Source organism: Pipra filicauda, unplaced genomic scaffold (assembly GCF_003945595.2).
Source record: "Pipra filicauda isolate LSUMZ 115617 unplaced genomic scaffold, ASM394559v2 scaffold68_size4259465_pilon, whole genome shotgun sequence".
NCBI lineage: Eukaryota > Metazoa > Chordata > Aves > Passeriformes > Pipridae > Pipra > Pipra filicauda.
In genome coordinates, this window is record NW_024104853.1 from 2,057,978 (window position 1) to 2,084,876 (window position 26,899).

Consider the following 26,899-nt stretch of genomic DNA (forward strand, 5'->3'; position numbering starts at 1 on the left):
AAGTTTAAATATGTGGTGTCTCCATCACATGTTAAAGGACCTTGAATTTAAGGAAGTGGCCCATTGCAAAGAAATGCAGATATAGAAATTCACTTGCCTTTACTTTTTTGTTATCGCACCAACTTCAGAGAAAAATAAAACAAAACTGTGCTTTGTTACTGCAATGCCACAATGCAGAAGCTTCTGAAAAAATACAGCACAAGAAATGTGTCACTTGAAATCCACAAAACTAATTTCTTGATGAAGAAAATCACATTAGCCTAGAAGGTAAACTAAAATGCTGAGGTTAGGAAGGAAGTCTCAGATCCGACTGATAGTTGAAAGAATTGAAATGAGATAGAGATCAAATACTCCTAAAAAAAATCAGGATTAGCACAGCTTTATGACAAAAGAACTGACGTAGATAAGCCTTAACAATGATTTGCAGACATGAACACAAGAGGAAAAAAAAAGTCTACTAGATTTTTTGGCATCATATCCAAGGGCTTACACTAACTTTTCAAAGAGAGTAGCTGGGCTGAGATTCAGGATTTTGTTAAACTTCATAATATCACCCCATTGATCTTTCTTATCTCTGAGATCCCTGAGGAAATAGAAAACATGCTACCCTGCTCTTTCCAATTCAGTTGAAACAAATAGTTTTCTAACATGAGTGTGCTTATTTCAGAAAAGGGCTTGCATTACTGCATTGCCTGTGATAATCCAAGACTGGAGTTAATTCTCTTCCCATCCCTTGCTCCCGGCTTTCATCTCCGTTATTCATCTCTCCTTGTATTGATCCACAAGAGACAGTGAGTGAAAATGAATCCTGATGATCACTAGCCTTGGACAACTGACACCCTGTAGCCATGAGGAGGCTGAGGACTACCAAGTGCACTACTTTTTATGGCTGATACTTTTTAAGGCTTACAGTGAAATACAGACAACTGCCTACCCTGATGCTTTGGGCTGGGTGTTTAGCACCAGCCTCTCTGCAGCACAGAGAATGTGCTTTCAGGGAAAAAGAAGGCCAATTTCACACCAGACATGGTAGCTAGTAGCCAACTGGCAACCTCTTGGAGAACTTTAAGAGGCTAAAGGGTTTTCACTGCACCACAGACACAAATGATGCAGTAAAGGATACCAAGATGGTGGTAAAGTAGCTTTATCAGTTGCTCCTGCTCCCCTTTCCAAACCCCAGGAAGGGCATGCAACATTTCCACAGAGCCTACGTTCATACCCTTTGTGGTTGTTAATAGCACACTTTGTACCTCCAGAGTCCTCCGCACTGCTGGGGCCAGGATTCAGCGTTGTAAAAACACATTAAAGTGCTCTACATGTCTGCTGCATACAACAAAATGTCATTTTCACAAAGATTTTCTTTTCCTGCACAGTAGACTGGAATAGAATTGACATGCACAATAGGCAAGAAATATTTTTCTTCTGGGAGATTTCAATCTATCAGATAAATACAAAACATGCTTTAAATGTCCCTTACTTGAGGCTATGCTGATTGCATCAAATATCTCCTGTTCCCCAGCAGATAGAAAATCTAAAGATTTTGTTTTAGCAAGACAACAGCCTAAAGGTTCCACTGCCTAGAGATTCAGAGTTGAAACAAAGTAGGCATCTTTCCTTGGTTTATAGTTTAAAATGCAAAGTCAAATATATCAATTTCATATTAGGAGGAAGTATCATACTGTTTTTCTAAAAGGTTAGCTTTAATCAAAATGCTCTTGATTATTATTTTTTATTGCTTTTGGAGATGTGAAGTTAAATTCTAGTCATTCAGACCCTTCCAGAAGAAAACTGCCATTTTAGAGCAAAGAGAAAGCAAAAATTATAGTTGGGTGCAGCAATTCAGGGAGCAGCAAAATCTGTGCTTCTAGCCACAATACCCTTTACTTAGTATTCTAAAACTAATAAAATGAGGAAGAGCAATTTCTACACTGGTTTAAACAACCCTTTCAGCTGAGTGACTGAGATCTACATTGTCTTGGGGGAGCCGCTCATGGTGTCACTAAGTCAGAAATCACTTACGGTCTAACCCAGCTACATGAGGATAATGTTTATCTGAGACACTGATGAACCTCCTTTTTTGTTTTGCATTATACTCTTTAATGATTACTACATGCAGAAATGGGAAAAAATCTGAAATCAGATGTAAACCCATAAATTTTATTTCATGTACTTTACCTACGACTTAATTTTTTTTTTTTGAGAAAAGGGATCACTGAAACATTGAAAGGGTAGAGTTCTACAAACTGATTAAAAGTTTTAACAAGCTTGTATACAGCAGACTTAACAATAATAGCCTAGTAAACTACAGGAATCCATTTCACTAGGATTTTCTCTTCTATTTTTTAGAAGTACCTACTTTTATTCATAAATTTTTGGTACCACGATTTTTCATTAAATACAATCAACTAATATCACATGATGCTAAATTTCAGCATGAAGGCTGAAAGTCCCTTAAAAGGCAGAACAGGAAAACCTGATATCTGTGAGTTTTCCAGGGATTTCCTGTTAAATGGCAGGAATAACTCTGAGTGGGATGCTGAAACCCCTAAATCCTCAGCAAATATCAGATTAGTAGCACAAGCTTTATCACATGCTAACAAAAATAGTAAATAAAAGGATGTAATCCACTGGCTAGTACATGCTAAAACTGCCTTTGCCCTTATCATTACCTCTTTTAGGTAGATTAGGGCTAGATAGGCTAGTGCACACGTTCACCATCGCTATGTTCACACCGTCATTTTGCTCTGGAGACCTATTCCCAATCCACTATTTAAAGAACTTGTAATCGCAGCCTATGCTTAGAGCACAAGCAATTTCTGATTTCAAAGGTGTGATTATAGATACTTGTGAAGTTCCAAAATATAGAGGATTTGATGTTCAACCTTTCTGAAAGCAATGACCATATCCAACTGGTTTGTGCTCTATTGTGCATATAAAAATGGAGTTCCCAAAGTCTGAAGCACATATCTCTTCAAGATAAAAATATAATTTTGTTAACAATAGCCACTCAGTAGCAGCACTCTGAAGATAATAAAACACTAAGAAAAAGTTTTATATTTACTAAACAAGTTTTCCATTTGCTCTTACTGAGAAGTCTTATTTTCCTTCCCTAAAATCTCAACATAAATGCTATTTTGTGAAAATTATTCCCACTCCAAGTAAGAACAAGCAAGAATACAACAAATGTTCTTCTCCTATTATGCAAATGTTCCACTGATTCCAGTCATGATGGTAGGGAATATGTCAGGATTATAAATTTAGCACAGCTACAAAGGAAGAATTCTTTTGACATTCATTTGCATCTCAAGATAAATAAAAAGACTTATTCCCACATTTTAATGAGCAAAATGTTACAAAAACCTCATTTATTAAAATATAGTTTAAATAAAGTATTTTTAATATGATGTGAGTTTTGCCCTGAACCTAGGGAGAAAAATCTGTCCAGCATTACAGTAAACAAAGAATAAAGCATTTTTAACATTTTCTAACCCAATAAGAGCACCCAAAGTAACAAGGCTGCACTTCCTTTCATACTGATTTAAAAGTCAAGGTTTCCTAAAAAAGTTTAAGCTTGCCTAATATTTTACATGGCTGCTTTTAGAGGTTGCTGTACAGCAGTAAAAGTTCAGGAAGACTGGTAAAATCTGACTCCTGATAGCACCTAATAAAGCAGAAAACCCAATCATCTACATAGTGCAATTCACTATTCAGCTTCTTGCAGGGGTAGTTGTCCAAGTACTCTCGTACTTACTGTGCAAAGATAACACTGAAAAGGAAGAGAAAGAGTACGAAAAAGGGAATTTCAATGACAATATCAAGGGGAAGAAATTCCTAAAATTGCTAGAATGTCCAAAAACATGACTATAATGCTAAAAGGAGGTGAAAATTAGATATTTTCCATAGAAAAAAATCATAATAGACACTATTAAAAAATACTGCATGAAGAACTGTTTCCATAATGTAATTGTTGCATTCAAGAACTTTTACCTCTGGAACAGTTAAAAAAAAAATTTTTACTTGGTACTAATGTAGCAGGCTTCCCATGCATTTTAGACACAGATTTGTGGTTGATCGTATAACCCTTCTTCACAGCAGTTTTTGCTAAAACTAGTTTTAGAAACAAGACAACAATGTCTATGTTTCTCCTTCTGATTAAAAGACAGTGTGCTGGAGCAGGTGGACAAAATCAAGCTATTAGTTGAACAGCTCAGACTGTAAGAGGCCAGATGGTCCAGCTCCCTCCCTGCCCTCACTCTTGGCTTTATCCAGTTACTCCTGCCAGCACTCTCCCAAGCAAATCTCCTTTAGAAGGGGTGAACCCTAAGCAGTGAGGACATAAGCCAAACCATGCCACTCTGCCTCAGATCCGAGGACAGGTCTTTGATCCTCTTTTATTTATATACAAAAATATAACAATTGAAAATATAGAAAAGATGCAGCACAAGGACTATGGTCCTGTGTTGAACCTGATCTGTTTTATTACGTTCTTATTTCTGTGATGGAACAAAAAATAAGTCAGAGTGAAAACATCTGGAAAGTTTTCTGTGCTTGTTTCAGATATAGAATTTGCTATAATGTCATATTTGCCAGCGTATTTACACATCTGAGTCCTCCTAAAAATTCAAGAGAAATGTAAAATTGTTCCTTTTCAATATGATTGCTTAATTATTTCCCATGTTTATAGCTGCTTCTCAAAGTTCTACAGGGATGACGAGTTTCCGAGTATTTAGGAAAATGACCTGCATGGCAGGTGCTAATTATTCTCCTTTAGATCAGATGTTTTAAAGAGTTGCATGGATTTCATATTTAAAATGTAAAATGTAGCTATCAAATCCTCAGCTGGGAATATTACAGTCTTCAAAGTCACCCTCCAAACAAGCCAATTGCAGTACATTTCAAATATTTTGATGGTAAACGTTCAGTTTATTAAATACTATGAACTTTCAGACATTTGCGAATCTGGACAGTACTTAATTTGAGTGTATTCAGTTAATTAGAAGAGATGTTTCTTTCGTAGGGCAATAGATACATAAGTTACTCCAAATAAAAAAAAATTTAAAAACCCCTAAGTTTTTATACTACAACTCCCTTGTTCCAATCACACAGTTATTTTCACACTAGGAAACTTCACACTAAATTACTTTAGGTTGATTTACTTATTTTGGGGGTTTATGACACCTGATCAAACCAGAAAACATACTCCTGGTGTCCTTGTAGATGTGCACATCACATAAATGCCGCTTCCATCACACTCCATGTTGGTGGTGATGCAGAGCCAGGAGGAGGACAGAGCTGGCCCAACCCAGGAGGGGTTGCCTTTTGCATCCTGAGCAGAATGCCTCCCTGATGCCCCACAGCACACCAGGAAGAGGTGACTGGGAGTGCCAGAGGCAGAAGGGAGACTTGATGCCCTTGTGTTCAGGGATAGCAGGGATAGCTGAGAGCACAGTAAACTCGTGCAAACACCAGCTCCATGCAGATGCTGAAAGCTGCAAATGTAAACACCCGCCAGCAGCAACTCTGCCTATCCACAGGGCAGAGAGGGCCATGTGGGTGGGAAAAGATGGAACTGGGATGCTCCTTCTGGCAGGTGTCTTGTGTTCTGCAGTCCCACTCAGCACCAGCCACTATAGCCCTCCCTTTGGCACCAGACGCCCAGCAAACAATGGAAGAGCCAAGTGGTGGAAGTTAAAATCTGTCACTGCAGCCTGGAGATACCAAAACTTCGGCAGGAGGTGGGAGCCAGCTGTGGCCCATGCTGCATGGGAGGAGCCTCCACCCTCCTCCCACCCCTCATGTCCCCTTGGACTGTGGTTGAAGGATAAAGTGCCTCATGTCTGACGTGGGCAATGCAGCCTTTCATATTATGAGGTCTTGCATATAGACAATTCTTTCTGGAATTGCTGTAAAGGAATAGAATTGTCTCATTATATTTAACTTTTGAGAAAATCCTCTTCTAAAAAAATGGATGGGTTTTAATTTCATTTTCATTTTTCTTTTTTTCCAACTTGTTGCCCCTCTGCAGCTCTCTGTTGCTTTACTTCTTTCCTTACTTTGTCATTGATAAGGAAATCCTCACCAACAACAACACAAAAAGGAAACAGGTATTCTCAGTTTATATCAAAAATTCTATTCTTCATCACTATTTTGTCCCCAGAAGATCACTCTCTTCTGCCTGATCATCCTACTAAGAAAGAAATAGCATGGCAGAAAAAGTGGATTATGTTCTGTTTATATGACTGTCTGGGGAAGAGAAGTATCAACACCGAATAAGTCAGTATCACCACTTAATTTTAGTAGCCAAACAGACTGCAGTATGTACCTTCTTTCTCAGCTCCTGCTTTGAAACAATAATCACATTTGGAGGATCCCCAACAGCGGTGGAAGCCCCTCCAATATTTGTGAAGATTACTTCTGCAATCAGGACGTGCCTAGGATCAAGATTAAGTACTTCACAGAGCCTGTGGTATAAAGACAATGAAATTAACTTCTTACGCTATGCATAAATTTCCTTGAATCTTAAAACTTACACATAGCAGTCTTCACAGAGTTACTTCAACTCACACAAATTACATTTACGCACAAACCCACATAACCCACTCATTTCTAAGTAGACGTTTGAGTTTAGACATGGGCTGTGGCAATAAAGGCTGAAAGTTAAAATCACACCTAAGCACTTTAGAATAAAGAATCCTCCTCACAACTTATCAAGACATGCTCCAGAACATAAAGATGGAGGTCACACTGAAATTATTACCCCCTCTACCTAATAGGGGATGAGGGAAAGAGTGGGTAGCAAGAATGCTCTCTCAGTATTGCTCTCACTGCAGTGCTGTCACACAATTCCCTGAAGGAAGGGTTGAGCTTCGCTGTTCAGTCTAAGTCTGTATTATTAAAACCTATATTTCAAAGAGAAGAGTGTATTGCACAAAAGCTTAATTTGATTCACTTGTGTTATCACCAAGTGTCAATTTAAAACCCAGAAAAAACACTGTCAGATGACATATATATCAACACATAAAAACTCCAGAAAATAATAACTCTGCAAAAATACACTCTTTTCCCAACAGTTTGAAATCATTCAGTTAAAAGATACTTTGTAATACAACTGGCCCAAATATACTGATTGTGGTACAAGACCACAACTGTACTTGTATTTTAACTCCGTTGCTCCTTGATTTCCAAATATTTAAAAATATAACCTTAACTTTCCTTTAATGATTCTTTCTTTCTGATGGACTTGAAATGAGAACTCTGACGTAAGTCAGGAAAGACTAAACCCAAAGTATAAAACCATCAGACTGTGTTACCTATATGTCAGGGTCACAATTTTCAGCTTGCTTGCCCTGGTTATATAACTCCTCATGTGTACAATCGTTAGCCTTTTCTAGTTCCCAATAATAAAGTATCTTGAAAATAAATTACAGCTAAAAGGGGGTAAATATTATCTTTTTTTTTCAGCTTACTACAAAATGCAGAGTGAAACAAGCATCATGGTTTATGCCTTATTAAAGGAAATAGAAAGCCTTATATTCATAAGTCGGTAAGATTTTCTGCGAGCTTTATCTCCATGGCAATGACTGCACAGTGCAACACAGTGAAGCTGTAGACAATGGCAGTAATATAAAAACAAAAAATGATGCCCAGCATGAAGCTTCTTGAACTAGGCAATTGTTTGGTTTTAGTAGGTGAGTTAAAACTTTATTTTAGCTTTGATAGTGATACAAATACAAATGTTTCCCACATACTGAGTTTCCCCTCCTTCAGTGTCACAAGCTCATTTAGTATAAAACTAAAGTACTTAGTATACATTTAGTATGAAAGTCCATTACATAAAGTGAGGCTACAAAGAGGCTCTCACTTCACAAGGATCCACATGGAGAAGGCAAGGGGCAACAAGTACAAGGGAGAGATTTCATCTTAACATAAGAAAAAAAGAATTTGCGGTTAACCACTGAAACCTTCCCAGGAATGTAGTGGAGTCCCATTGCTGATGGTTTTCAAGATTTGACTGAAGAGTGCCAGATAATCTCATCTAGGCTTCCTTTCCCATGAAAGCTCGGACCAGAAGGTCTTTTGAGGTCCTGTCAACCTGGGCTACTCTATGATTCTTCAAAAACACAATTAAAGATACAGTAGCTCTGCCTCTGAAAACCTTTTTATGCTACATTAATCTCTGGATTTCAAACTATTTCCAATTATAGAGCATGGTGCTGTTAACACCAAGTTTGCAGGTTCAATCCCCTGTATGGGCCATTCACTTAAGACTCGATGATCCTTGTGGGTCCCTTCTAACTATTTCTGTGAAATAGCTTATTCAAAATATTCTGCAACACAGCTAAAGAAAACTTAGTGTTCAGTAGCTCCAGTGCTGCTTACTGCTAGAGGTGCAATAATTGATTGGGGTATGGCAAAGTGATCTCTTGAAAAGGTAATCAGACAGAAGACAAATGAAGCTTTCATCCACCAGCTGTTTCCCAATCTAGAATAAACTAAACTTGCAAAATTTTTTGTTGCTGTTTTACATTGCATTTTAAAGTAGGAGCATATCTTAATAGAATTTTGTGTACTTTAACATGATAATGACTGCAAGCATTACATCACTTAGGATCATTTTAAAAACTCACTAGATCTTTCCAAAACTGAATTGGATTAAACAGATTTGCCAGACCAGACACAGGTTAAATTCAGGTTAAAGAGTAATTTATAATCTCACATTGATTAACTGTAGTTGGAAATCAGGTGTTATCAATTTACAGAAATCTGAAATAATTAAATTCACCATTCTCTTTTCAAAGTTCCAAATATCTAATCTCAAACTGTGAGATTAACCGAGTCTGTTCCAATTACATGATCACCAACAGGAAGAAAATTCGGAGTTCCGTATTCCAAAACAGTTGAAATCTGGATTTTTTTTTAATATATTTGTCACTAGTATTAGAAGGGATAGCGATTTCACTAAAACATCTAAAATTGTATGTAGATATTAGCCAGCAAAGGATAAGACAGCTTTAACTAAAAAATTCACTCTGCTTTACAGGAAAAGAATTTAGTCTACTAGGGAGTATATGGTCCAATATGCTATTGCAGTTCAGATATGAAGACGAACCAGAAAAACCAGCTGCCAAAGCACCATAACAAGATTGATATGTGCTCAATATTAATGCAATGGGAAAAGGCAACACTTCCCTTTGAAAGTGCCATCCTTTTATTCTACTACAGTAAGAGTATTTGAAGTTTTGATTTCCATGTAGTTGATCAAAAAAAAGTCCAAACAAGAATTTTGCACACATGTTTACTATTGATTGCTGGCTATAAAAGACCAAGTCCAAAACCGTAGCAATAAAATACCTTATGGTTACTGGAGTAAAGAGCAGCATAGTGGTAACATTGTCCAAAAACGCAGAAAGAATTGCAGCAATGAGGCACAGAAGCGTAATCATGGCCCATACCTTGCCTCTAGAGAACCGATAAGCCTAGTAAAAAAAAAAGAGACAAAATTAAGGGACTAGATCATTCCAGCTTAGTTTTCAAAAAACAATAGATAAAACGACTTGATCAAAGTTGAGCAACAGTGAGCTCAGAGCATTTACTATTCCGTGTACCTCCAACAGCACCCTCTCCAGTATTAATTAATTTAGCAAAAAAACATTTCATGGAAGTGGGCAAACATTCCCATCACGCAAATGAAGAAACAAGTCTGAAGAAACATCATGCTCTGCTGCCAGCCATGAATGGGGTCTGTGGCAGCAGCAGGGCTGAGCCCCCATCTTCTCCCTGCATGCCCAGGTAGACTAACATGGCTCAGATCTCTTATCCCCTCCACAAGCTGGCACACATTCCCCATCCTCAGAGCAGCACTGCCAGGGCTACACAGACTGGGCATCTGTATAGGCAGGGGTTGTGTCCACATGTGGTTTGTTTAGGGGTTTTGTTCAAAGCAGTCCTCCTTGTCACATTTGATTTCTTTCTTTCCACACTTCTGAAGAAAATGAAGCTTTGCAGCAGATGAAAGTGTTCCTCATCCTGGGCAATATTTACCCTACAAACAATCCTTCAGAACAGGCCAAGTGGAGAGAATTGAAGTCCCCATAACCCAGCAACCAGGAACCATTCTTTGAACAGCTGGCACAGGCCAAGGGCCCTCATCCTTCCTGACCCTCAAGGCAGAATAGTGGGTGTTCTGAGAGCAAACTGACAGCCAGTGATACAGCCAGGACCTGCCCGAAGAGTATCAAGGAGGGTTACAGAGCCCTGGGAGTGGTGATGAGGAACTCCTGAGCTCAGGTAGTTTTTTCATCAATCCTCCCATCAAAGAGAAGGGGTTTGAAAGGGCTAGTCAGATCTCATGAATCAACAAATGGTAACAGGACTGGTGCCGCAGCCAGGGATTCAGTTACTTAGCCCACAAGACTTCCTTTGAGAAACAGTCTACTGGGGGCTGATGGGGTCCTTCTATCAGAGAAGAGGAACAGCACCTTTGATCGTAGGTTTGCCAAGCTGGTGAAAATGACTTTAAACCAAAGTTGCCAGAGAAGGGGGCCTCAATCCTCTTAATCTCACTCCTACCAGTTTGATGGCAGTGCTAGCAAGACATGGTCAGAGTTTGAAGAGAGATCACAGGTCAACAGGAGAGCACCTGGAGATCACCACAAAGGAATTCCAGCCACTCCAGACACTAAATCAGCTTCATCAGGAGCACAGTTTAAGTCCCCCCTATGCAAACAGCACATAGCATGGGTAATAAATAAATTATAGACATGTGCATGCTGCAGGGCTATAATCTTATTGGCGTCACAGAGACATGATGAGATGGCTCCTGTGACTGCAGTTTTGGAATGGAAGGAAACAGCCTTTTTAGGAAGGACAGGCAGGGCAGGTGAGGAGAGGGTGTTACCTTCTATGTCAATGACCAGCTGGAGTGCATGGAACTCTGCCTGGGGATGGATGAGGAACTGACCAAGAGTTTATGGATCAGGACTGAACGGATGGCAGGGACAGGTGACATGATAGTGGGGGTCTGCTACAGGCCACCCAACCAGGAAGACCGAGCAGATGACGAGGCGTTCTATACACAGGTAGGAGCAGCCTCAGGTTCACAAGCCCCAGTGGGGGGACTTCAATGTCCCCAGTATCTGTTGGAGGGACAACACGGCAGGGCATAAGTAATCCAGGAGTTTCCTGAACTGCATTGCTAATAACTTCCTCCTGTAAGCGAAAGAGGAGACAACGAGATATTATTCTGGACCTCGTTCTCACCAACAAGGAGGGACTTCTGGGGAATATGAACTTCAAAGGCAGCTTTGGCTGCAGTGACCATGAACTGGTGGAGTTCAAGATCATTATTGTAAACAGGAGGGTGCATAGCAAGCTCACTAACCTGGCCTTATAAAGAGCAGACTTTGGCCTCTTCAGAGATCTGCTTGGCGGAGTACCATAGGATAAAGCCCTGGAGGGGTCAATGGAAAACTCATGAAGTTCAACAAGGCCAAGTGCAAGGTCCTGCCTGGAGATCAGGGCAATCCCAGGCACAAGAACAGGCTGGGGAGAGAGACTGAGAGTAGCCTTGAGGAGAAAAACTTGGGTCTGTTGGTGGATGAGAAGCTCAACATCAATGTGTACTAGCAGCCCAGAAAGCCAACTGAGTGCTGGGCTGCATATAAAGGGAGGTGATTCTGCCCCTCTACTCTGCTCTTGTGAGACCCTACCTGGAGTACTGCATCCAGCCCTGGGGTCCCCAACATAAGAAGGTCGTGGACCGGCTGGAGTGAGTCCAAAGGAGAGCCACAAAGATGGTCAGAAGGCTGCAGCATATCTCCTGGGAGAACAGGCTGAAAGAGATCTGGGTTGTTCAGTTTGGAGAAGAGCAGGCTCTAGGGTGACCTTACAGCACCTTCCAGTACCTAGGGAGGGCCTACAGGAGAGCTGGGGAGGGTCTTTTGACAAAGGCGTGTAATGATAGGATAAGAGGAAGTCCTTTAAACTGAAAGAGGGTAGGTTTACTGTGAGGATGGTGAAGCACCAGAACAGGTTTTGCACAGAAGTTGTGGATGCCCCATCCCAGTAAGTGTTCAAGGTCAGGTTGGATGGGGCTTTAAGCAACCTGGCCCACTGGAAGATGTCCCTGTTCATGGCAGGGGGGTTGGAACTAGATGATGAAGGTTCCTTCCAACCCAAACCGTTTAATGAATCTATGACTATGATTCAATGAATTACCCTTTTCATGTAATCTTTTGTTCTGCTACTGTAAAAAGGTCTGTGGCCATATTTCATGTGTGATCATAAAGCTAATGATAGTTCCCATATTTCTTCTCTCCCATTGCCAGGCATAAGTAGAGATTTCAGTTACAGTAGAACTGTGATCCAGTAGAACTGTTAGTGAAATAACTCAGCTTTATACTGTCCATATATTTGTGTACCCTACTGGGGGCCTTTAACTTTCTCCTCTAGAAACAGAATTGCATTAAGGGCTTCCTTTCATCCTTAAAAGATTTTTCCAATATTACAAGTTGACCACTGTCATTTCTAGTGTGATAAGTATACATTACCCTAAGCAAGGTTCTTCAAAGATAGTGCTTGGCGTAACATATTAGAAGAAATACTAACTTGATTAATCCAGAAATAATTACAAGCACCAAAACAAGCCTACCTTTACTGCACAGTAATCAAAGAATCCAGTCTCTGAAAATATGGCCACCAAAACCATCTACCAAAAGAAGAAGAAAAATATAATAACTTGCAACAGAATTATTACTCAAAAACAAAGTGAAGCAGTTTGTAATACTGAAAAATGTACTTCTTATCTGACACAGCTCTGAGCATCTGATCATCTTCATATTAGAATATCCACTACAGCTGCCAGACATCTCTAGTTAATACATCACATAGTGAAATTTACTTCTCAACATAAGCAGTCTGTAAATGTCATACTAGTCTGGTTGAATTTTATTCATAGTGACCAAGTAGGCATCATACATTAACTACTCAATGTATTTCCCTTATGTCATTAATCAAGAAAAACCAATAAGTGTGTTTGCTTTCTGCAGTATTTCTCTACAGAGTACAGAAGATAGTGGCTTCAAGAATTACTTGCATTTTCCCACATGTCTGGGAGGTTTCCTGTCCTTCTATCTTTGCTCCCATCAGAATATTTTTTTTGCTTTCTTTTTCTGTGGGGAAGGTGGGGAGCAGGGACCAGTGTCAGGAAATAAGAAAAGCTCAGAATGGCAACAGATAGTTGTAATTTTGTCTCTGTATATTTTATATTTTGTGCTAGAGTTCAATAGCACTTGGACAACTCTTTTTACCACAAATAGCTCTGGGCAAAGTGATTAAAATAGTACATGATTATAATCTAATCAGATATTTCTTCTCCATTTCTGGCTTGCTTTTTTGTCGCTCCAAACATAGCAATGACTAAGATAAAGAAAACCAGTTTTCCAGTAGAGTGTGTTTGAGGAAGTTTTTGAGTAAACAAAATTAAAAAGATAAATGAGAGTGATAATACTTGCCCCTTGAATGGGTCTTTCCATTTATAGATCCTGAGGATGTTTTTAGCATGTTATCAACACAATTTCACAGATTACAAAAAAAAATAGAAAAGTAACAGCATTTCAAAAGACTCATTCAGAGGTTTGATCATCCTCCATTTTGGTAAATTCCTTAAGGCCCAAATTTTCATTGTAAGTTATCTCAGTAAAGTGCAATTAACAAAATGTTTTAAAAGAAAACATCTCTGTACTGAATTTCATTCTTCAGCACATTTAGAGCATGTTTGTTACCATTCCAAACAGCAATGCCAGGGTGTCATAGTCAATCCACTCCACCACTTTGACCATACTTGGCCTCTGCAATCAAAAAATACAATTACCAGTGAATGCTACAAAACACCTAACTTGTGATTAGCTATGAAATACAAACTCCACTTAATTGATGAACCATTTAAATAAGCTGTGATGGAAATTAATAAGTGTTCTTACAAGGTACACAAAAGGACTCTGTATTATTGCCATTACTACTGTATTATTACTAATTCAAAGTACTGCTGGCATTCTAAGTGGGTCATTAGCAAAAGCCTACGTTAGGCTATAGGTTGGTCTAGTTGTTCCTTACATGGCATTACAGAAATAAAAAATAACTAAATTATATGGTACACTCCAGTTTCCTTTTGCTAAGGGAACAAAAGCATACCGCTTCACCTGTGAACAAACTGGAGGGAATTTAAGGGAACATAGCAATGATGTGGCTATGAGAAAAACAGAGAACATCAATCTGAATTTTCACTATGTATCAGCTAGGAGCAAGCAGCGAGGAAACAAAGGGTTGGAACATGCAAGCATGAAGTGTAATTATTTGGGGTAGTATAAAGCAATGTATTTCCATTTTGGTTTGCTTGGTAGCCTAACATTACTGAAAATAACAGTATTAAACAAACTCTGAATTAAGCTGAAAATGGTTGTACTCCACTTCCTTGAAATCAAAACAAAAAAGCATTTACCGACTTTTTTGTACCCTCCTTGTCTATACAGTAGTCTGTCTGACTTGTTTTCCCATCCCCGTATCTGTCCTACCATCTCTCCTTCTTAAAAAACACTGCTCTGTCATGTGCCCAATCACAAAGGGGCAAACATGAAAGTTTATGATACCTGACACCATACCCAAAACCAAAGTGAGCACTTAACAGTTTGGTAACTTACCTCCCCAACAATAGCTAAGGCGGCTAAAGCTGCCAAAGAGCCCAACATCGCCGCAAGGGTCCTGTGAACAATCTGCAACAAAGGGTAAGAATTGACCACAGACTCCTCTAAATATCTCTTTGCTATCAAAAAGGAGGAGGGAAAAGGATAGAAATTGCTGTAGTCAATTCTTTTCTTGGTTTGTCCGGGCTTTTTTTCTGACCAGAGAATGGTTAATTACCTTGCCTTACTATGGGATGTTATTAAAATCAAACCAAACCAAAAACCAAACGAACAAAAAAACCCTAAAAACCATAAAAACCCAAAACAACAGCAACAACAAGAAAAAACAAACAAAAAACCAGCCAAACAAAAAGAAACCCACAAAAAAAAAACACTATGCCTGTGCAAACCCTGCTAGGAAGTCTCAGCTCTAATCTCCAGGTAGAGAAGGGACTTCAGCACCAGTTTCTTATGTTTGCCAGCAGTTCACCCAAGAAAGAAAGCAATTCATCTTCCCTAACTTAAGGATCAAAAAGCATAGTCCTGTTGGCTTTCCTTCACAGCCCATGGGAAGAAGATGCATGCCTAGGAGGTGCTCCACCTGATTCTTTATAGGTGCTTGTTAAGCAAGAATGCCCTTAAAATGTGTTGTTTTCTCCAAGTGCTCATTTGTAGTTATGTCTGGAGATCATAGATTGTGTAAAATAAGTCAGTTAAAGTAAGAATGTAATTAATGAAAATCACACTACAAAAGACCAAATCTAATAAACAGCTTTTACTATTAATGTATTTAAATATTACTCTGGCACAAGTTAGAGTTATTCTTAGAAAGAAATAAGACAGTCTAGAAATATTTCATTTGCTGCCAACTTCATAAGAAGTATTTTGCTGAAAAGAAATAGTAGGATGAGGGCATCTCAAGACCCTCCTGCCTGCTTGTAAAGGAAAAGCAAAATTTGATTTTGTTTTTCCTCCATGAAAATAGATTTTTAACAGAAATCGTAAATAACTACACAATTTACCAAATTCATCATCACGGCTAGGCTTCATGAACGAAGATTTGGGAAGGGCTCTACCCGCATTTGCTACAAGCGCGCTGGTGGCTAAAAAGGCCAATGCGAGATAGACACATCTGGTTGCAAAAGGCACAGCAGAAAGACTCCTTAGGTGGTATATTCTGCAAGACATGATTCTTTCTGTGCTGTCTTTTCTCCTCAAGAGTGATCCTGCGTGCTTTCTCAAAAGCATCGGCAGCGTTATAGATGGTGTGTCTCCAGACCTCCCAATTGGAGGCCAGAGTAGACCAGTTATGGTGATCAATATGGCCAAGGCTGAGATGTTGTTTCAGGGAGTCCATGTATCTTCTCTTTAGGACTTGGGAGTAAAGAAAAAATATGTCTCATTCCCTGTTTTTCTTCAAAATTCACTGAAGAATAACCAACTTACATGATAAAGCAGGAGATTGGACCAAGGGTTTTATGTCCTAATGACCTAAAAGTACATAGCATAGATTTCAGCTCCCCCAGAAAATGTGCGTGATAAATCACAGATTCATTTTTAATTTCCAGTTTCAGAGGATTACATGTACATACACATATGGTCCTTCTGATTCTGCAAAGGTGGGGAGCATTTGATAGTGGTTGATAGTCCTTGTGTCTGATGATCGGGTGCAGTAATTAGACCTTACAGCTCTCTCCAATAAAAGATGCCAAGTAGAGATGTCTATTAGGGAAGGGGATCAGCTTCTTACCAGAGCAAAGGAAGTTCAAGTGTAAGCTACTGGGAAATCCTCAGGCTGAAGGTTTTCTCCTCATCTAATCACCACCCACATTAGATAGCTCTTTTGCAGTTCTCAGAAAGATATCATAGGTTTCCTGAGACTTGTTTGGCTATGGATTTTTTGCATGTTTCCACATAAGCATTTTTGCTGTCACTTCTGTATACTTAATTGCATACACTGGGTTGACTGCATTTTCAGTTTCCAAGAGTTTGCTGTCACCTATGTGTGAAGTTTGTTTTAATTTCTGGAGAAAGATGGAGAGAGGGAAACTGTACAAATGGAGCCATCTGTCAGTTCCTTCATTCTGTATATCCAAGAAGGATATACAAAAATATATCCTGAAGAATGAACAAAGAATATTAAGGTGCAAAGCTCTATTACAAAAAAGTTGTTAAATGTACAACTCTTCACTCCAGCAACTTAACAAGTGAAAGTTCTAAAGTAACAAAAAGCCTTGAAAGCACACCTATGTAAACTCTAACATGTAAATATTCAAAGTTAAGATTTGGGAAGGTTTAGGAAAGAGTGGATTATTCTCCAACTTTTTTTTCATATAAAATAAACCCCAAACAAATAATATATTTGCGAAGGCATTTTTTAAAGTCTACAAATGGAGAAATTAAGAGATGGGTGTTATAAACTGTCACACTCTTTGAACCACAGTTCCATCTAGTACACATTTGGAGGTCATTACGTTAGGTAACGTTCCATTATTATTCTTTTGGAAAACAGTGCAGATCTGATCCAAACCCTTTAGAAGCTTGGCAGGAGGATGAGTATCTTTTCAGGTTGAATCTCAAAGCGTATCCATAAACAACAGCTCAGGTAGAGAATTGAAAGAACTCAGAAATAAATTAACGCAAGAGATTTAATCGCAGAAAAGATGAGAGATTTAGTGGACTTCTGAATCTAAAGATATTTTTAAAGATTAAGTGAGAAATCATCTGTACTCATCTGATCCTTCTCATGCCTGAGAAAGTACATACCCTCGTGCATTCTTTTAAAAAACAAGCAATGAGCATTGAGATGAGAAAGAACAGACAAGAAACATACACAGTTTTTGGTATATCAGTTTGCATGTTAGAGCTCCTCACCTCCCAATCCAACTGCAAACCTTATAGATATGTATAAATATGATATATATGTTAATACAGACTCTTAGATTATATATCATATTAAAATATTAATATATAGTATATAAAAATAATACCTATAAATATATATACAAAGAGTTCATACTTTTTGTAGAAAGAGCATCTTCACCATGAACATCATTTTTTTCTGAAGAATGCCTAGCAGTGCTCACTTACTGCAACAGCAAAGGACAGTGCCTGACTTTTACAAAGGGACAGTTCTTCCAATACAAACTGCTACTGTAAACAATGCAGTCCAGATTTCACTCTTTACAATGCACAACTCGGTTGTAGAGCTCACTGATACAGGACATTACTAGGCTACGAGATGAAGAAATTGCAAAAACAGGAATGGATATTTACAGAATTTTATATAAGTAATGAAAATACCCAAAGCTGCAACAATTATGGTTCTTAAAAGCAGCATCAACAGTGTAGGTGTGTTGATAGCAACATCCTAGGGTCAATGCTACAGCGTCAATTCAGAATAAGTGAAGAATAGGAAAAACTTCTACAGTGATTTTGTTTCATAATTTTCTGTAGAAATTTGTCTCATGGTTGCCTGCTGTGTGATAAACACAATCTGCTGAATGCTCGTTTTGTATAACAGTTTCCATACTATTAGTTCAGGAGTTTATTTTAAAGTAAGAAATTAAAGCAACCCAAATAATTTATTCCACAAGTTCTTGTACTCGATATTAATTAAAAATATATAATTCCAGAGATATAATGCAGTTTGGATTTAGACAACCTAGGCTTTGCCCAGATTTAAATTTCTTTATCTATCTGAAACTGCTCTGGAATCTTTACACTGAATACATCAAATCATTTGGTAGACTACAAAAGCATCATTGTAAAAATGATTCAAAGTTCCAAACACTAAATCGTGTATAGTGCTCCAGGAGGTAAAAGGAAATTATTTAGAAGCCAATTGATGGTGACCTGTATGCCATTTCAGAGCATACATTTCCCAGCTGAAATCCAGGGCAGGCATATTTCCAAAATATGCTTCTGAAGATATTTGATAAATTTTCTTTCCACAAGTCCTTCATTATAAGTGATAAACAGCAGATGAAAGATGACTGCCAGTAATTTTGATATAAAGTTTCAAATGCAGCCTCAATTCACTTCTTATGCATTTTTTCTCCAGAGAAGCCTGTTGCATTAAACTACTTATTTTACTGATAAATTAATTTACATTTGATAGAGTGGCAGCATTGCTGCATTTCAACAAGGATGCAGTTATTACCAAGCCTATATCCACACAGAGGTTTTATGCAATTTTCACCAACCTCCAGAGTAACTCAGATCTTCGTTATAAAATCAACTGCCAAATCCCTCTTAGACTTTATAAAGTCTCTAGTTCAATTCTTTATTCTCAGGGGAAGAGGAGGGAGAGAAGGGGAGTAAGATTTGCTCTAGGATATCTTTTTTCCTGACTTAATGTTTTGTATCTCTTCCTTTTTATGTTTTAATAACGGTTTGTTTGGTTAAAAAAGATATCCTTAGCAGTGGAAGATTTTTTTCAGACAGTTTGTTTTTCCTATAGATAATCAAGACAGTATTAGCCTGAATGCCTCTGAAAATGTGTTCCTCAGTCAGATCCCTTGATGGTGTTTATCTTATAATTTGCTATCACGTACCTTATAAATTTTGGTAGTCTGCTTTGCCTTCGAGCTATTTTAGCAGGATACAGATGAAACTTTAGTATTTCATGTGTACACATATTTGATTCACTCATGAGCGGATCAAAAAATCCCATAGTTTGGAAAATTAACTCCAAAGACTAAAACTAGCATCGGAAGTTGAAATCAAAACTGAAAATCACAGAAAAACAATGGTAATTCAGCTAAATAATTTAGGTAATTTTTCCTAACTGTCAAGCAACATAACTGAAAATTTGGGCTTATGTTAGAAAACAAGTATAAAAAAAACCTTACAGTACTTTGAACTCTGTCCTGCTGTAGATGGACTTCAAAGCTGAATGGTATCAAATTCTCAATTCACAGAAATTTGCTTTATTTCTGGCAAATTGCACAATTTAGACAGAATGTAGAGCAACAGATTAGAAATACAGGATATAGTCAGATACACATGAGGTCAGAGCAGCAGCAAAGGTCTGTGGTCCCAGATATATTTACTTGACTTTCTACATGCCACCTACAGTAAAGAGACTGTCTGACCAGCACCAGTTAGTGAAAGCAGAGCAACATACCTCCTGTATCCCCCTTGCAGGGGATGTGTCTTAACAGCAAGTGCTAAATGAATGATAGCGTGAAATTAATTGTCTTAGGATTACTTAGTTAAGCAGTAGCATTTGTAGGGATTTTAATGAGGCAAAAGGGACCTGCTTGACATAGTTTAGAGAGTACGACTTATGCTGATGCAGTATTCAGGGATGGGCTAAAGCAGATATTAAAGCAAGCATGTAGGGTACAGCTGCTGATAGATGATCACAGAAATCAGTGACAGCAAGAACAGCTATTTTTAGCTTCGTCTGCAGATTAGGACTATCCATATGTATTCTATACATGCAGACATACGAATTCTATAATAACACTTCACATTTGGTTAGATATTTAGAAAATTTTGTTATTAATCTCACTTTTGTAAGTCAAAATACATCAAAAACACATCACTTTACATAATTATGCCTTGCTTGGAAAAAAAATAAAATCCTGACCAAAAGCTTACTCATTTTTACAAGAAATCAATGGTGATTCAGTATAATAGTACTACCATACACATGAAATATGTGACCAAGACCAGTTTAGAGCAGACTGGAGAAATCTGTGGATTTAGAAACATTAGCTGCGTATTTTAGTACTAAAATGCATTCTTATTAATTGCACAATAAATGGCTGATGTCTGTAACTATGAAAATAATATTCCTTATACATTCAATAAGCTCTTTTAAAGACAAATTCCCAACCCCAAAACACTTATTTTTTTTAGTGGAAACATTAGATTCTGTAGCAAACTTTGTAACTCCTGAAGAACATCTACACAACCCCAAGGTAAGAAAGTACCCATCTATAGCATTCTGCTATAATACCCATTTCTACTAAGATAGTATGCCAAATCACTTGTTCTGATTCAATGTCAGTGGAGGAAGTCCTGATATAAACAGTCCTGCCTTAAGGAAAGTCATAGAAGGCATCAATCTACCACTTCCTAATGCAATGCTTCACAATGTAGTAGGACACTAGACAAGATTATCTAAAATAGAAAGTTATTAAAAGTAGTACTATATGGTGTCCAAGACAACGCCTGTATTAGTTCACTTTTATCCCTCTGGTACATTAACTGAACTGGCTAAGAAATACAAGGTATATTAGGAGTTTTGTCTAGGAAAGATGGCCCTGAAATTCTACGATTAGGTAACTACATAAATTTTCATCAACTGCCATCAATTCTATATATGTGTAAAACATAGTGCATAGAAGAGAGAGAGACAAATTTCAGAAGATCAAATTATTTTCTGTGAAAAAATAATCTGATTACAGAATCACAGAATATGAGTTGGAAGGGACCTACAAGGATCAATGACTCCAAATCCTGGCGCTGCACAAGAACATCCCCAAGAGTCACACCGTGTGCCTGAGATTATTGTCCAAATGTTTCTTGAACTCTATCAGGCTTGGTGCTGTGACCACTTCCCTGCAGAGCCTGTTCCAGTGCCCAACCACCCTCTGGGTGAAGAATCTTTTTCTAATACTTACCCTAAACCTCCCCAGATGCAACTTCAGGCCATTCCCTTGGTTTCAGTCACTGGTCACTGCAGAGAGGAGACCAGTGTTTGCTCCTGCTCTTACCTTCACAAGGAAGTTGTAGACTGGGATGAGGTCTCCCCTCAGTCTCTCTTCTCCAGGCTGAATACAAGTGACCTCAGTCACTCCTCATACGGCTTCCCCTCAAGCCCCTTCACCATCTTTGTTGCCCTCCTTTGGACACTGTCTAATGGCTTAATATCTTTCTTATATTATGGTGCCCAAAACTGCACAGAGTATTCAAGGTGAGGCCTCACCAGTGCAGAACAAAGCAGGACAATTCCCTCCCTCAACCGGCTGGTGATGCCTTTCCTGATGGCCCCCAGGACAAGGTGACCCTCCTGGCTATCAGGGCACTGCTGACTCAGATTCAACTTGCCATCGACCAGGACCCCCCGATCCCTTTCCATGGCACTGCTTTCCAGTATCTCATTGCCAGTCTGTACGGACATCCTGGATTGCCCCATCCAAGGTGCAAAATTTGACATTTCCCCTTGTTGAACTTCATATGGTTGGTGATTGCCCAGTCCTCTAATTTGTCAAGGTGTCCCTGCGTTCGAGGGAGTCAGCAGCTCCTCCCAGTTTTGTGTCATCTGCAAACTGCCTTGAATATCCCCTCCAGTCCTGCATCCAAGTAATTTATGAAGATGTTGAAGAGCACAGGGCCTAAGATGGAGCCCTGTGGAACCCCACTAGTGACAGATCACCAGTCTGATGTTATCCCATTCACTATTACCATCCATGAGCCAATTGCTCACCCACCACATGATGTGTTTATCCAGCAGCGTGCTGGACATTTTGTCCGGAAGGACCCTGTGAGAGACAATATCGAAAGCTTCACTAAAATCCAGAAAGATTACATCAACCGGTTTCCCTTGTTCAACTAGGTGGGTTATCCTGTCATAAAAGGAAATCAGATTTGATAAGCAAACAATTCCTTTCCCTCTTCTATACAGAAAATCTGTAAGTCAATTCTATACTCTTCAAAGGTATTTTCTATTCCATAGCTCTATAAAAAGCATTGAATGAACAAGGTGCACAATTTGCATTTTCAGTGTCTGTGAGCTTTCTTCCTCAGTGATATCACTGCTTGCTCTTTGTAGAGAAAACCAGATGGACTAAAGCTTCATGCTGATATGGAACATTGAATTAACAGGTTCAAAGCAGCCCTTTAACAATGCAGGGACAAACGTATCCTTAGTGTATGAAATGAACAAGACTGTTGAAACCCTTATGTTTTCCTACCTTAGAAATCGGGGGGGGGGGAAACCAAAGCTGGAAAAAAGAGTGTAGAGCTAGGAAGGAAGGAGGGCATTAGTATTTGTATAGATATTGGAGAAAGGATCCAGAAGGGGGTTTAATTCTATATGATGAGGGTTAAAATGGCTGCTTGACTGCTAAATTAAGTCTGGTTTTGAAATAACTTCCCACTTCAGAATATTAAAGTAAAAAGGGATAAAAAGGTTCAGCATCATACCTAGTCAATATTTCTATTGGATTCATACAGAAGAGAGGAGGCTGCCATATCTATATCACTTCAGTCACAAGTGAATATTTTCCAACCTCTACCTGTTGTGATGGCTCTGATGTAAGAAAAAGACACACGCTCCTGTAATATTTTAGCTACATAAAACATTTGCTATATGACTTAAGTAAAGAGTTCTGGTCATGAGCTAGTGAGGGACCTAGAAGATGATAAACCAGACTGCTACTGTGGGCTGACATGACCAAAGCCATTGTGTATCAACAGAATGGCCTAGCAATGAGCTTTCAGTCTTGCAGACCCTTTTGCAAGGATCAATCCAGTCCTCCAGCACCTATCTCAGCAGGCTTAGCTGACTCCATTCACTCCACTCCATGCTTTGATACCATTCCCAATATACACCCTCATTTTTTGTGTCCTAAAAACATCATTTGTGAGGACTGAAGGACCCTCATCACATTTGCAGTTTCAGGATATTTTTTGAAACTGAAGAGGTTGCCACCATTTGTATTTCCCTAGTTTCCTTGGCATTCTGAAGACTAATGAGATTGTGAATTTCTAGTAAAGCAATTTCATAGAGCAAATCACCAAACTGTGGGGGAAATATGCTTTATTTTCCCTGAGTGAATCTTTGTCAGCCTCCTTTAGAGAGTAGGATAATATAACCATATAGAATTATATCCATGCACTAAGAACAATGGTATGGCAAACCACAGTACTTGCATTACCTTTACAGGAAACTTTCTGCTCTAGCTAGCATTTCCTCTGGAGAGCCTTTCATCCCTGCTATCTCCTCTCTTCTTCACATCACTTTTCTACTCAGAATTTTTTTCCTCTTTAAATCATGCCATAACACCTCCCTTCAAGCCTGCCCCCTACACTTTCATGTTTTTTCATTCATTTTGGCCTTGCTTTTGCTGAAAAAAGACACCATTTGAGGCCTCAAAAAGAACTGAGTGGTTCTCATTCTTGTTTGTGTGCATTACAAGTGTATGTGTGTTCTAACAACTTGTTAAAATTTTAAGACTTCATGGCTCTCTACCCCTCTGGTTGCCGTAGGCAGGGTAGAAGCTGAACAGCAGCATTCAATTAAGCTAATTTAATGTTCTATTGCATCTCTCAAACAGAAAAGAAAGACATCAATCCACAAAATACATAGTATGCAAGGCAGGGAAAAACATTTGTGTTTGTCAGTCTTTCACGAATTGAACAAAATACAGTTCAAAATTAGGTTTAAAAGGCAATTGAAAATAGAAAATGGACATTCGGGAATTAGTTTTTTGCATTTACTGTTGAAAATATGATTCCCATTTTTCAAAAAATCACATTCTGTGAAAAGTGGAGCCTGGGTAACAACATCTTTTAAAATAGACAATCCTACCTAGTCCTTAGAATGGCAAGCAGCACCATCCAGTGGCAATTTTTTCCTATTAAGTTCTTAATTAGGGACAATTTACATACTTCAGAAGTATCATAGCACCCAAAATAAGGTATTTTTCTTTAAAGTAGACATATTTAGAGCACAGCTGGACTTCTACCAAGACAGATCTAACAATTAGACAGGCAATAGTCAGCATAAAGTCAATATTCATATTGGATTAATACAAAATTGTTATTATAACATATCAAGCTGCAATCCAGCTGAGAATTTTGTTTGCTATTATACTGCATTTTTGTTTCAATTGAAACTCAACCCTTCCTCATCTTTCAGCATTTTGCTTCCTTTACACTTCCTTTGCTGCAGTTAGGGCAGGTAAAAATGACTAGTTTATCTTACTGATGCTAGTTCTGTCCTTTTGTAGTCTTCCTTCTTGGTGGCAGTGGCTCTACTCTACACAAGCAGTAGAAATCCTGGCACCTCAGAGTTACTGATTCAATGCTCCACATAAGAAACAACTTGTAATGCTCCTGCACAGCTGCTTTAAAGTAACTTTGAGCCTCTCAAAATGCACAGAGGTCACAGCCTCCTCCTAAATTAGAGAAAGGCATTAAGTAATGACAGAAAATCTTGACTGTCTGTACCACTTAATTGGTAGCTCAGTGACAGACTGCTCTTTCTAGGGTATCACTGCAATATCTAGGGTACCACTTGGTGAGTATTACACTCTGGACAGAGGGATCTGCCCTATGTCTGGATCTCCTTGTTCAATCCAGTCCTCCAGCATCTAACTCACCAGGCTTTGCTGCATCTATCTGCTTGACGTGCCTTGATATCATTCCCAATGCACACCCTCAGTTTATGTCCTAAAAGCATTACTCACGTGGACATCAAGAGTGCCCTCATTATAGTGCACCGTTTCAGATAAGGGGGAGGGGAAAGTAGACTTTTGAACGGTAATCATGCTTTAGGGTTATGGGGACTCCAAATTGGATCCAAAACCACTTGCTGCCCAGGACAGATTGCAACTAGACTGCTCCAGAAGCTAGATTTCTATTCAAGATAAGTTTTACTACTGGATTTTATGGTTTGGGTTTCCCTACTCTGGATGTAGGTTCTGTGCAACCCCCCAGAGTTACAGCATTTATGACTTTTGGGCTCTTTTACTCCCTACCATCCCCAGACCGGAGGGCAGATGAGGGGAAACTTTTGTTCTTGCCCAGGGATGTATCACTTAGACTTACCAAAGAGAGTAGATGGTTTGTTCCAATAATCACACCCTAATTTTCTGCCAAGTCCTACAACAGTGTTTTAATTCCTCTTCACAATTTTTTCGTCCTAGAACAAACGAAATCAATAGCAGTAGGAATATCTTCTCTCCCACAAGGGCTAGGGAGTGCAGCAACTACTCTTTTCTTTTTTTACGCCATCTTTTCCAATAATGACTATAGATTTTCTTCTGTTCCTTTGCTACCAATCTTTTGGGAGGATATATGTGGAGGTGGGAACATTCTAATCTACACTCTTCTCAGTCTATATTTAAAGACAGATCAATACAAGAATGGATGGGAACTGAGAAACCATGCTGAGTAAGCTGATCACTTCTGTGATCAGTCACAGTTTCTGTGACTTTCCTTATCAGGAAAAATCTCCCTTAAGATTAGCCTATTGCCATCACTTAGTATTATACTTCATATAACCAATGAATATTCTTTCCTTTGCCTATTCCCTCTCTAGAGCATAATTTTCTGATGTTATAACCTCATTACTGGAAATAGGCAAAAACTGGACTGCGTGAGCATAAACTGCAGTAATAACATCTTATTTCATTTGTAAAAGTGTTTCCTGCAAGGAAACAGTGGTTCAACCAGCCCACAATGCTAGAAAAATAGTCAGACTAAACCACATAAAAGTTTTGTTCTCTGAAGCTAATTTCTGCTGCTTAGACACTATTAAAAATCACTCTGCTTTGAGTTAAAGAAATTAGCTTAGGGGATGTTTATTCATAATTTAAGCTAGTTAATAATAGAAAAGTAATATGGAGAGAAACTGACATACCCCGTTTCCATTAAAGTAATAAAAATTGTGATTATAAGCCCATACTTCATGCTAGTAAGAATCTAGAGCTTTTAAGGCCAGGTCTTGCACTTTTAAATATTTGTGTTTTAAGAAGAAATACAGACATGTAAATGTTATTCAAGATGACAGATCATTAAAATGCTATTTAAAAGATCCTGTAAGATCTTTTTTAGGAATACTTACAAGACAGGATATGAAGCTAAATAATAACACCTGTGATAAAAAAACAGACCTATGGAGGCTGTCACAGAATTTCTGATACTTGCTTGTATCACTTTTCTGCTATTTGCTATGCTATTTCTATCTCCTATTTTTTCTTATTTTCTTAATAATTTAATGTAATAAATTTCATTCTGCCTTTTTTCCTGATTAAATGAAATGTTTTATAAAATAGCTTTTAAAAGGCCATTACTTTCATATTTGCTTCTGCTAGTTCATTTAAGTAGCATAAACAGCTAACACTCCATTCTAACACACGACACAAAACAAATACATTATTAAAGGAAAATATTGGACAAGAGCACACATTCATTCATTTCAATTAATGAATTAATGAGCTATAACTGATGTCTAACAGTCCTCCTTACATATTTCAAAT

General features: G+C 38.5%; 1 protein-coding gene across 1 annotated transcript in view; it reads right to left on the minus strand.

Moving 5' to 3' along the window:
• Positions 1 to 26,899, minus strand: part of OCA2 (OCA2 melanosomal transmembrane protein) — a 202,147-nt gene that overhangs the window by 108,450 nt on the left and 66,798 nt on the right. The window contains exons 10-14 of the mRNA XM_039388832.1: positions 14,697 to 14,768; positions 13,782 to 13,847; positions 12,650 to 12,706; positions 9,352 to 9,476; positions 6,323 to 6,461 (exon numbers count right to left, since the gene is read on the minus strand). Coding sequence (XP_039244766.1) covers positions 6,323 to 6,461; positions 9,352 to 9,476; positions 12,650 to 12,706; positions 13,782 to 13,847; positions 14,697 to 14,768 — 459 coding nt within the window. The remainder of the gene's footprint in view (positions 1 to 6,322; positions 6,462 to 9,351; positions 9,477 to 12,649; positions 12,707 to 13,781; positions 13,848 to 14,696; positions 14,769 to 26,899) is intronic.